General features: G+C 45.1%; 1 protein-coding gene across 2 annotated transcripts in view; it reads right to left on the reverse strand.

The window, feature by feature from the left end:
- Window positions 1-13,200, reverse strand: part of Mansc1 (MANSC domain containing 1) — a 26,171-nt gene continuing 12,971 nt past the window's right edge. For both annotated transcript variants that reach the window (XM_006976541.4, XM_042274189.2), the window contains exons 2-4: window positions 12,868-13,186; window positions 7,770-7,910; window positions 1-1,599 (exon numbers count right to left, since the gene is read on the reverse strand). In XM_006976541.4, the coding sequence (XP_006976603.1) occupies window positions 695-1,599; window positions 7,770-7,910; window positions 12,868-13,090 (1,269 nt within the window). In that variant the 5' untranslated portion in view covers window positions 13,091-13,186 and the 3' untranslated portion in view covers window positions 1-694. The remainder of the gene's footprint in view (window positions 1,600-7,769; window positions 7,911-12,867; window positions 13,187-13,200) is intronic.

The following is a 13,200-nucleotide window of genomic DNA, read 5'->3' on the forward strand; positions in this document are numbered from 1 at the left end:
CTGAGTAACAAGAGATTTATTCAAATATTTAATTGGGGGAAAATACATCTGGAATGAGTTTTATTGGAATTCATATAAAAAAGGAAAGAGAATCCATTAAAACTAGTATCAAACAGTTGTCATTATCTGGAATGAGAAATAGTAACGAACTGAAACTCGGATGGCCTAAACTTATGTTTAGATGCAGGTTTCTAGTTTATACTCAAGTATACTTAATATTTTAGCTAGGAATTATTCTCAGCTACTATTTTACATACAGGTCACTCAAATAACTTAGTTTCTTTTATCCTTTCTCCTCTTAAAAACAAAACCCCAAAAGCCAAGCACACAAAAAGGAAGTGGTTGGGCTGGGGATGTGGCCCAGGAGTAGAGCACTTGCCTAGCATGCAGAAGGCCCTGAATTTGACCTCTAGTGCTGCAAAAGAATTCAAAAACAATTTTTAATTAAAAATTCAGACATGGTAGTGAAAACCTGTAACCCCAGAACTGGGGGTTGGGGGGAAAAGGCAGGAAAAACAGGGGTTCAAGACCAGCCTGAGCTACCTGAGCCTGTCCCAAAAATGGAAAGAAAAAGAAGAAAAGTAGTGTAGGCATCCTTCAAGCTATAGTTCCCACTAAGATGGGCTGGGCTGAAGGAAGACAGGTGCATTTGGCAATGAGTTCTTACATGAACTAAGAGATGCCCATTGTGTCTTTAAATGTCAACATAGATCCCATTGATCAAGTAGTCAAGTCTTGAGTAGCGTTTTCTACGGAGGGATTCTGCCAGCATCCTACCCAAGAGGACGAGGCCTATTACCAGGAACAGAACACCAAAGAGCAGGGTCCCAATGAGAAGCCACTTCTCAAATGAAAGGCCATGCTGGCTTTTTGGAACTCCACTCAGTGATGAACCACCTACACTGACCCTCCCCTTCTCCCAGGAAACAGTCTTGCTTTTATCAGAAGACTCTGAGGTTGTCAAAGAAAGGACCGCAGAGCTCTTCCCATGCTCCACGTCTGAGGTTAGCTTGGAGCCTCCTCGAAAGGGCTCTGTTTCTAAGATGCCTTTCGAGTCCGTCTGTGCCTGAAAGACAGTAGTCGGAGCTGCCTGGTGGGTAACACTTGTAGACACAGGGGCTGCGGGGGGCTGCCAGGTCTCGGTGGTTACAGGTGGAGCTGTGGTGGCCACCCTCTGCTTTAAAGTCACAGGTGCCGCTGAGGCGGGGGCCAACAGAAGTGCAGCCTTCAGAGTGGCAGAGACATCATGGAGAGAGGCAGCAGAGACTGTGGCAGATGGGGCTGGGGCAGTCGCGTCTTCAGGGAGCGGAGGAGCCATTTTTAGTTCTGAGGATAGCTGCAAACTCTGGGAATGGCCTTTGTCTTTATAAACAGGGAGCTGTGGGCTCGCTTCATCAATCTTGATTAGTTTCTTCTGTGAGTGAGCTGAGGCAGGGGACCTCTGAGAAGATATGTCTCTCCAAAGCAGGCTGGTGGGCTTTGGGTAACCCACGGGAGGAGAAGCCCGGGGAGAGAGTGCTGAAGAGGTAGGGCCAAGTAAGGGGGAGTCTTCTGGAGTTAACTTTTGGAGTGGTGAAGTGACTCTGGTCAATGGAAAATCTGGAAGTATGAAGGAAACAAAAGGAGAGTTAAAACGTCCACGCTAAGATACATGTAAAATACAGATGTCACCATGTCCCCCACTGCTGATACTTGATGCCTGTGCTGGTCGGTTGTTTGGTGGTGTTTTGTCAACGTACAGAAAACAGAGTCATGTGGGAAGAGGGGACCTCAATTGAGAAAATGCCTCCTCCATCAGATCAGCTGTAGGCTAGTCTGTCAAGGCATTTTCTTGGTTTAATGACTGACGTGGGCAGGCCTGGCCCCCTGTGGGTGGCACCATCCCTGGGCTGGCAGTCCTAGGTTGTATAAGAAAGCAGGCTGAGAGCAAGTCAGTAAGCAGCACCCCTCCATGATCTGTGCATCAGCTCCCACCTCCAGGCTCCTGCTTTGGTTTCCCTCGATGATGAACTGTGATCAGGATGTATAAGCCAAATAAACCCTTTCCTCCCCAAATTGCTTTTGGTCAGTGTTTTATCACAGCAACAGAAGGCAAATTAAGATGAACTGACAACTTATTTCTCTGTCTCTCTGTCCTATCTGTGTGTGTGTGTGTGTGTGTGTGTGTGTGTGTGTATACACTTGTACATGCATGCTGGAAATGAACACAGGACCATCTTGTACACATTAAGCATGCACTGTACTACTGAGCTACATCCCCAGCCTTAGATACTTGATATTTCATCAAAGCATGTATCAAACAGAAAAACACAAATTGCAAAATAGCACAACAGTGTCTCTCCACCTCGCAGTGTGGTTTATTTCTAGCTTGGCACAGAAGAGAAAGTGGGGGTGGGGCGCATCAAGCTGACTGAGGCGTAAGTGGGAGCAGCAAGGAGGCTGAGAGAAGCATGGTGCAGAAGGCAAGAGGTTTAGGAGGATAAAGTCGGCTGAGGGCAGAGGCAGGGCATGGTGGGGCCGGGGTGGCCTGAGCAGGAGGGGACTGGCAGGGGAAATGCTGATGTGAGACAGGCATTCCTGCAGACTTGTCAACTGCCAATGAGACAGGTAATCACGGGACAGATGTTCCAGCCTGGGCATGGGACAGGTGAGAAAGAGTAGTAGAAACCTTGGGGAAATGAGGAGTCATGGGAAGCAGAAGCTGGCCTTTCACAGTGCTGAGGATTTGACAGAAAGGGGGAGGAGCAGGCTTGGAGGGTCTGGACTCCTTAAAGAACACTGAGCCAGAGGACTAGCGCAAGGCAGATAACATTTCCCGAGTCAACTCAGGGGTGGATGGCTCTCCAGTGTTATCAGAAGAGGGAGGTCACTCAAGAGACTTGATTCGTACTCTCAAAGCTTGGAATTGTAGAGAGAATGCCTTAGGTTATGAGTATGATGTTTGAAACATAATGCCCGCACTGGATAGGCAGAGCAGGGCTATTCAGACCCACTCCTAAGGTGGGGATTTGACTGCCAGAGAACACTCAGGGTTTTGCTCTGAGCCACACAGCTACTTATCACAGTCCAAACTGGAAAAGCTTGTCAAGGCAATCAAGTGCAGTGAGGGGTAATTTCAACTGCTCAGTGTTAACTCTGCTTCTTGGCTATTTTGATAGTATCAGAGCTGCAGGTTGGGGCCGGGAACGTAGCTGGGTTGGTAAGGCACTTGCCCAGCATGTGCGAAGCCCTGGGCTCAACCCCAGGCATGCCATAAACTAGGCACAGTGGAACACACCTATAACCCCAGCACCCAGGTGGTGAAGGCAGGAGGATCAGGTGTCCAAGGCCATTCTCTGCTGCTACATACAGAGGTCAAGGCCACCAGGGGGTATATGAGACTCTGACTCAGACACTAACGAGAACCAGGACAGAAAGAACTTCAGGAAGCACCGGCGGCAGCAGCCTCCTCTCCCCCTTTCTTCTTCAGGGCCCCTCCATGTTGGTCTCCAAAATAGACCTGTCATCTCCCCCTAGCAGATCCAGAAACAACTGCAGAGGTGTGATATCTTGAGAGTGCTCACTAATCCTCACACTTTCCCATGGTTCTTTATTATTTATTTTAGTTTTTTTAAAATTATATTTTAAGCATTTATTTATTGGGGTGGGGGAGGGTGGCACACATGCCCCAGCATATGTGTGTGGAGGTCAGAGGAAAACTTGTAGAAGCTGGTTCTCTCCTATCATGTGGGTCCTGGGGACCAAACTCAGGTCATCATGCCTGGCATCAAATGCCTTTACCCACCGAGCCATCTTGCTGGCCCTACTTGATTTTTTTTTTTTTTTGAGACTGTCTCGCATAGCTCAGGCTCTTCTTGAATCTGATACACAGTCAAGGCTCATCTTGAGCTCCTGATCCTCCTGCCTCCACCCTGTTGGAATTACAGGCATGTATCACCCCACTAGACTACATGAGCCTTTCAAGCCACCACTTGATTCCTGTAGGACAGGGTTTCCCGCCCGCCCGCCACCCACCTTTCTGTGGTTTGCAAGCTGTGAATGAAGTTTACATTTTCAAATGGCTGAAAATAACTGTGAATGAAGTTTACATTTTCAAATGGCTGAAAATAACTGTGAATGAAGTTTACATTTTCAAATGGCTGAAAATAACCAAAAGAATTTTTGACATGTGAAAAACCATACACTATTTGAATTTTAGTGCTCTTCAGCCAAGTTTTACTGGTGTCCAGAATGTTCATTTATTTATAGATTCCCTGTGGCAGCTTTTACACTGTAAGGTCAGTGGTGAACAGATACAACTGGTCGCACATGGCCAGAGGACCTCAAACACAGGCCTCCAAAACCTAAGTACTGTCTGACACTAGACAGAAAAGCTGCTTGACACGTGCCATGGGCTACTGTACTCTCCTCTAAGACAGAAGCAGAAGCTGGGTGTGGTGGCGATGCCCATAATCCCAGCACACAGGAGGTAGAAGAGTCAGGAGTTTGCAGTCATCCTCAGCTGCATAGTGAGCTCATGGCAAGCGAGCCTGGTTTACATGAGACTCTGTCTCAAAATACTTCACTATGGCACTTGAGAATCCGGGTGCTTGAGCTTACCTTTTCCTCCAACAGCACAGGCAGATCGCTCCCTCTTTAAATTTCATCCTTGTTTATTCTTTTTTTAATACATTACTACAGGTGATGTCATCACATTCATAGCACCACTATCTGTAGCGTTAGGTATTTAATATAAATGATGACCCAGGGGTTGGAAGTGTAGTTTATAGTATGCATGAGCCCCCAAGATGGATCCTCATGATCACACACACAAAACAAGCAAACAAAACACACCTCAGCATGTTCCATTTTAAAGATTAAAAAAAAAAAAAGTCAGTTAGATGGCTCAGCTGGGCTGCCAAACCTGAAAAGCCTGAGTTCAGTCAGTCCCCTGGACCTACGTGGCAGGAGAGAATCAACTCTCACAAGCTGTCCTCTGACCTACACACACACACACACACACACACACACACACACACACACACACACGCAAAATAAACAAATAAATAAATGTTATATTAAAAACTTTAAATAATAGTCTAAAGTAAAAAGAGAGCAAGGAAGAGAGAGAAAAAAAACCAAACAAACTCAAGACCATTTAGCTAACCGACCTGCAGTCTGTGTGACATTAGACGTTAGATGCGTCCACTGACAAGAATGACCAGGACAGCTGTTTGCTTTCTCAAGCATGTGCGCTCAGCTATAATGAAAAGGCAGCACTGGTCCCATTTGATAAGACGCATGGGTTGGCAAAGAGCCTAGAACCACACAGAATCCTCCACACCTGCTCCTCTTACCTCGCCCACTGCTGTTTGCCCTGGGCGGGGCTTCTCTTTGTGGACATAAGCCACGGGAGCTGGGAAACAGCCCTGGGCCTTCACCTCTTCTAAGAGTTTTATTTTTCAAGGGATTTCACTGAGTAAAAAAAATGAGGGACTATTTCTTAGAATCCAGCTAAGCAAACAGATTTCCAATTTATTGGGTTTCTGAAACCCACCCATTCTTACAGTCCTCAGTAGAAAAGATATATTACAAAACTATTAAAGACACATTGATGTTAAGCTGCAGTATTTTCATAGACTGAGCAGAATCCACTGTGAGCTTTCAAAGTGTCAGTCTGTAAATATTAGTCAGTTGGTCACAGGAAATAAAAGTTCCTTCAGAAACAAACCACCAAACAGATATTTATGTTTCAGTTCAGTTCAAACAGAATAATTTATGATCAATGGAATAACTCAGCCCATGAACACGGGCATATTTATAAATAGAATTAAGAACATAACTTGTATACATCCTGTTGGAATAAACAGTCCTCTGCATGTGTCCAGGCTCTGGTGTCACTGCCAGGAAACGTCCTTCCACCTGCTCTGTGTTCATTATGCCCCCTGGTGGCTACCACCAGACAGCTTGATTCCAGTTCCTCCTCCTGGGTACTCATCCTTAAAAGCATCCTACGGAGGTAGCCCACTTCCCTCCCCTCTTGCCTCCATTGGCCAGCATCTTTATCTTGTATTTCTTCTTTTACACATTCTAAAAGCAATAACAACTCTACAGAAGTAATTTGAAAATGAGAAGACTTAATCTTCAATTGTAACTTATGTCACCATAAGCAGATCATTAAAACAATCTGTGCTTTTTGCAACTGTTTAAGGAAATGTTTGGCAGGTTGGGTTTCCCTGGGTCTGGAACAAAATTCAGGCAACCCCCAACTCGGGAAACGGAGCAGTCAACACCCAGGTGCCCCAAGTAGTTCATTCCACAAACACCCCAACTTAGCAAGCAGGAGAGAACCCTTCATTCTACTCTACCTCCTGACTCTCAAACTGCTCTCCCCAAACTCCCCCGGCTCACCCATCTCGATGTTCAATTCAAAAACTAGTATCCAGCCTTCCTGTGTTCATTTCCCTGGCCACCAGCAAGTCCTACCAACCTCACCTCTCTCCGTCTCCTTTACTGTCTCCCTGGACCATCTTCTGCCCACATCTGACTTCCCATCAACCAGTCTTTCCATTTCCCCACTGCCTGTAACTCTACTTCCAGGGGATCCGACACTCTCACACAGACATACATGCAGGTAAAATACCAATGCATATAAAATAAAAATGAATAAATCGTTAAAAAAACAAAAGCAAAAAAAATCATTTGGGCAGACAAGATGGCTCAGAGGGTGGAGGCACTTACTGCATAAGCCTGGCAATCTGAGACCTGAGTAAGACACCCAGAATGCACACACAAAGGTGGACAGGGAAGACTAAGTCCACAGGCCTCTTGCTGACCTCCATGCATGCCATGCTATGCGTGTACAAGCACATTCTCTCTCTCTCTCTCTCTCTCTCTCTCTCTCTCTCTCTCTCTCTCTCTCTCTCTCTCTCTCTCTTTCTCTCTCACATAGTAATTTTTTAAAAAGACACCATGGAACATGCCTACTTAAAGACTTCCCACAGCTTTCCCTACACACCTAGAATAAGACCTACCTCCTCTGGATGACAAATGCATGTGTGGTCTGGTCTCTCCACCTCTCCCCTCTCCATACTCTATACAGCTTACTTTGCCTCTAGGGTATCGGAATGAATGACTGGCCTTCAAACATTCCAAATCCATTCTGCCTGAGGATCATCATTGTCCTGGAAGATCTTCCCCATCTTCTCATATCTGGCTCCTGGCTTTTCAATCTCAATCTAGGGGTTACCTCCTCAGTGATCACCTCATTTAGGGGGGTCCCTTGGTGATGATTCTGTCAGGTAATCTCAACTCTGAACATTCTTCTTGGGCATGCATTATGGTTATTATCTCTGTCCCCAAAAGTCAGTTTCAGAACTAAGAACCGTGGTGTCATGTTCAGTGCATCATCCCTGGAGTATAACAAGTGTGCCGATGCACAGGAAATGCCACATAACATTTGTTATTTATTTAATAAATGGAAAAATAGAGTATTAACAACCAACAGTTCTCTCTTAGGCTAGCCTGGGCTACATAGGAGACTTTGTCTTTTTTAAAAAAGAAAAGGTTTCATAACAAACCTGTGTACTTTTAATAATATGAAGGTAAAACAAAATTAAAAAAATACTGCCAGATGCTATTGTAGGAAAATATATTTTTGTTTAATGAATTTCAAATCATGAAATATTTATGAACTCTTTTGGTACTTAGACTCTTACAGGGAATCTTCCACAGAAACTGGAGCTTTAAATAGCTCAGTCACAAAAGAAAGAGGACAATGCCTCCATTACCTCTGATGAGCCTGTAGCTCATAAGTCCCTTTGCTGGCTTCAGTGGACAGGCTTCCTCACTGGGACAGAAAAACAGGTAGCAGTTGGGCTGGCTGGCTGGCTTCCGGGTGTCGAAGATCATCAGATTACATGGTTTGTCCCCTGCAATGAAAGATTTGCAAGCATGGTTTCAAAATAGAACTTTCGAGAGGAGGGAGAGCTGGAGGGGCTTTACTTACTCCAAGGTACTCTGTTCACTTTGCTGACCCCTCAGACCATTTCCTTTTTCTTAGTTGAGTGATATAAAGCAACTTCAAAGGACACTGATTTGGTTTATAAACCCAAGTTAAGGTAATCTTGGAAAAACCATTTTTTTTATTTAAAATTTTATTATTATCCATTTTATGTGTATGTGTGTCTCACCTTCACATATGTGTACCATGTGCATACAGTGCTTGCAGAAGCCAGAAGAGGGCATCAGATCTTCCAGAATTGGAGTTACAAATGGTTATGAGCACCATATGGATGCTGCGATTCAAACCTGGACTCTTTGGAAGAGCAGCCAGTGCTCTGAACCACTGAGCCATCTCTTTATCTTCCCAAACCAATTTTTTAGCAGCATGTTTAGTTCTCTAGAGCTAAATCTTCCATTTGTTAAAATAGCTTTTAGAGGCTAGAGTGATCATTTGTATCCCAGCATACACAAGATAAACATATATGTAGGAAAAACACACATACGCATAAAATAAAAATAAATCTGAAAAACACCCTGCCCTCCCCCCAAATGCCATGGTTTAACTAGGTGTGGTTGTATAGACCTATAATGTCAGCACTCAGGAGATAGAGGCTGGAGAAGCAAGAGTTCAAGTCCTCATGCAGTACAGAGTGAGTTTGAGGCCAGTCTATAAAGGATCTTATCTCAAAGTACCAAAGTCTGTAGACAGGAAAGAAGAGTTAGCCCTTGCCAGGACTCTACTGCTTCTTCCTCCCCTCCCTCCCTCAACCCGAGGCAGCCCCGCCTTTTCTTTTCCAGCAATGTGACTCACAGTGGCATTGGTGACAGTTAATGTCACCGTCACCTTGATAGGTTTGAGATGCACCTAGGAGTTAGTGAAGCACGCTCCTGGGTGTGTCCCGAGCCTATTTCCAGAAAGGATTAACTTAGAGGGGAAGACCAGCCTTGACTGTGGGTGGATTGTCCCTTAGACTGGGAACCTGGATAAGGAAGAACGAAAGTGTGGAAGGGAGAATGCTAGCTGGCGGCAGCACAGGTCTGAAATCTTAGCACATAAGAGGCCAAGGCAGGAGGGTCAAGAGTTCAAGGTCATCCACAGCTACACAATGAGTTTGAGGCTAGCCTGAGCTACATGACACCCTGCCCCAATCAAAAGCTGCGCATAGCTGTACATCCCATAATCACAGTATTCAGGAGGCAGAGACAAAGGGATCATTCCAAGTTCAAGGGCAGTCTAGTCTATACAGTGAAACACTGTCTCAAAAACAAACCAATAAAACAATTTATGTGAAATATAAATATTATCTGTGAGGACTTAATGCTGGATGTGTGGGTGTTTCCTGCAACACAGAAAACCAGGCATTTGTCCTCAATTCTAAGAACTAACAGTTTCATACCTTATTTTACAGTGAAAGTACTCATACAGCTTTGCCACCTAATGGAGCTTAGTTCACAGATTTTGTTCTTTTTCATTCATTCATTCATTCATTCATTCATTCATTCATTCATTCATTCATACTTATCTATTTATTTTACATCCCAGCTGCAGCCCCCCCATCCTCCCCTCTCTCTCTCCCATCCCTCCCCGAATCTCTTCCTCTACCATCTCCATCCAGGAAAGGGCACGTTTCCCATGAATATCAATAAAACATGGCATATTGAGCTGAGCATGGTGGCACACGCCTTTAATCCCAGCACTTGGGAGGCAGAGGCAGGCGGATCTCTGTGAGTTCGAGGCCAGCCTGGTCTACAGAGTGAGTTCCAGGACTCTGTTACACAGATAAACCTGTCTCACAAAACCAAAACCAAACCATGGCATATCAAGCTGCAGTAAGACTAAGCACCTCCCCACATATTAAGGCTGGGTAAGGTGACCCAGTATGAGAAGGAGGGTCCCCAAAGCCAATAAGAGTTGAAGACAGCTCCTGTTCCCACTGTTAGGAGTCCTATAAGAAGACCAAGCTACACAACTGTCACATATATGCAGAGGGCCTAGGTCAGTCCCATGCAGGCTCCCTGGTTGTTGGTTCAGTCTCTGCAAACCCCTATGAGCCTAGGTTGGTTGATTGTGTGACCCTTCCTGTGGTGTTCTTTCCTCTCATTTATTCAGGCGTTAAAATAAAAACTACAGCTTTAAAGTCCTTTGATAATTTGATGATGGCCGTAGACTAGGAAAATGAACATCAACACAAAGGACACAAAATTTTGCCTGTGATTTGATTTTTTTCTGGACCTAGCACTTTATCCAAGAGCCTACTACTATGACAAAATAACTGATGTAAACAGACAGAGGGAAGAAAGACCGGGTGAGCCCTTGGGGCCAGAGGCATCCGTCTAGGCACATCCAGGGTGGTATGGAACTCATGATTCTGAGGGCTGGGATTTCAGGTATGAAATGCTTGCCTCCACCTCTACTTCAGATAAATGTTTATCTCAACGTTTGTAAGATCATTGCTTTAACCTCTGAGCTAGTGAAGCTTCTACATCAATATTTATGTATTTAAAAAAGGTAGAAATTTAAGTCAAATCACTCTACTTTTTAGTAACTACAGCACCAGAAAGCATACTGCTCAATTGGAGGTCATCAAAGGGTTACTTCCTATGGATATCTAGTATAGGCTCTCTTTCCACACCATCTCTCCAAACCCTTGCCAATAACTGGGTATCTTACAAGTCAACCTATTTCTGAATCTAACCAGCTGGGGTTAGCACCAGACTCCGTAGGCTTAAGGGTTCTCTGCTGCAAGCCTGCTGTCCTCCCAGAAGCCAGTGGCAAGTGTCAGCTCTCAGGTTACCTAACTCTGTGACTTGACTACAAATTCAGAGGTTGCCGCAACCCTGTCCCTCCCATTTGATAATCTGCTAGTATGATTCATAGAACTCAAAGAATAGTTATATTTACAATTACATTGTAAGATGAAGGCCATAAATTGTTTTTGCATGTGTGCTGGCTATCAAACTCAGGGCCTTCCCCATATAAAACATAAAGGATAGAAATGAACATTTGGATGAAGGGGTACATAAGGAAGAGTCTAGAAGGGTCATGATTGTAGAAGCTTCAGTCCCCATGGAAGTGGGGGATGTTCCCCTCCTCCCACACAAATATATTCACCCACCTGCCTGGAAGCTCTCCAAAATTCATCCTTTAGGGACCTATATGACAGCTCCATTGTGTAGGCATAATCACTTCAAGTCACTGACCCTTTGGTTCAGTGCACCCTTCCCTGGAGACCAGGGCACAGGGATGAATGTTCCAAGCTTCTGACCAGAGTTTGCTCTTTCTGATGACCAGCAGCATCTAGACCAGTCTGTAGGCCTGTTAAAGTAGCCTCAACTAGCACAAGTGAGTTATAGTTGAAAGGCACTTACAATGAGACTTGTTCCTGTCACTCTGTACATCCAAAGTGTTTAGGAGCTCTGTACTGAAAAGACAGGACAGCCTGTATGTAATCTCAGCTACTCAGAGGCTGAGTCAGGAGACTGACAAGTGCAAGCCTGGCTGGACTACAGATGGGTTCAAAGGTAGCCTGACAATTTAGTGAGCCCATGCCTCAATTATAAAGTAAAGAGGGGACTGGAGAGACAGACGGCTCAGTGGTTCAGAGCACTTGCTGCTTTCACAGAGGACCCAAGGTTCCTAGCACCCAAATGGCAGCTTACCTGGAATAGTTTCAGAGGGTCTGACACCCTCTTCTGGCTTCTACTGGCACTGCACACACATGGTGCACATACATACACACATTCAGGCAAACACTCATGTAGCTGGAGTTTTCTCCAGTCCTGCCCCACAGACCCCACACGTGCTTATAAAATAATCACTCAGAAGCTCATATTAATTGAACTACTCAGTCATTAGCTCAGGCCTACCACTGTCTAGCCCTTACACTTAAACTCAGCCCATTTCTATTCATCTATACCTTGCCTCGTGGGTTATTGGTATTTTACATCCTGTTCCTCATCACGGCAGCTGGCAGTGTCTCTCTGTCTCAGCCTTCCACTTCCCAGACTTCTCCTCTCTCTTTGTCCCGCCTATACTTCCTGCCTGGCTACTGGCCAATCTGCATTTTATTTATCAGTCAATCATCCACAGCACACTCATACTCATAAAATAAAAAATAAACCTTTCTTTAAGTAAAAAGAGGACTGTGGAAAAGAGCCTAAGTGGGAGAGCACTTACCTAGCATACATGTCCATGAGGCCGTGGATTTTGTCCTCAATTACAGTACCGCCAAAAAATAGGGACCTGAGACAAAGACTACGTATACATTCCTCATGCCACGGCCTCACAGAAAGAGAGGTTCAAGAACAGACACCTGGCTTAGTGTCTTGCCCATTGCTGTTTCATGCAACTTGACTGTGAGGTTTTCCAGTCCTCCGTACTAACTAGCACTTAGCAAAGCGTGGCATACTCAACAAAGTGAACACTGTTTTGCACAGAGAATTCAGATAGGGTCATGAGCAAAGCTGAATCACTGCCAGCTCTAAATACACACTTCTCTTCTCAGTTTGCCAATTTGAGGCCTGGGATGTTTGAAGGTGCTGATTTAAATCCTTGAGCCTATGTGTTCTTCTGTGTCACATAAATGTATCAGATTAAATGATTCCCTTCTGGACCAGCAAGATGGGTCATCTGGTGAAGGGGTTACCGTGTAAGCCTGGTGACCTGAGTTTCATCCCTGAACCCATCTAACGGATATATGGACACACTTATCAGCAACTTAATACAACTCTAGGAAGGGAGAGTAAATGTACTCAGGGACGATTCCCAGTCACTGTGTCACTTGTCTGTCTGCTCCAGTGAGAATCACTGGTATAAACTAACCAGCCACACCCTCCAGCTACCTTGTCACAAAGCACTCAGGCCCCAGCAGGCCGTGCACTGACCTGCTATGTCGTGTGTGGAGCAGCAGGCTCCGATGCAGTCTTCCTGAGTTAGCGTGTGTACCGGCTCATTGCCTCGGATCCCTTTTGAAAGAGAAGACTGGATGTCGATGACAGCATCCTCTAGACTCTCGGTGAGGCACTTCTGACCAGCAGACAGCCTCGGTGTCAGCAAGCAAATTACCACCAAAGCATAAGCCAAGCTCTGTTCCTCCCTGAGGAGCATTCTGAACTCCTGCTAATCTTGGTCTCTCTTCAGAGGTCAAGGATGACTCTTCTGGTCTCAGTTTACTTCAGGAGGATTGTATGGATTGCTTTTTCTCTAGAACAACAACA

The sequence above is a fragment of the Peromyscus maniculatus genome, chromosome 3 (genome assembly GCF_049852395.1).
Source record: "Peromyscus maniculatus bairdii isolate BWxNUB_F1_BW_parent chromosome 3, HU_Pman_BW_mat_3.1, whole genome shotgun sequence".
Lineage (NCBI taxonomy): Eukaryota > Metazoa > Chordata > Mammalia > Rodentia > Cricetidae > Peromyscus > Peromyscus maniculatus.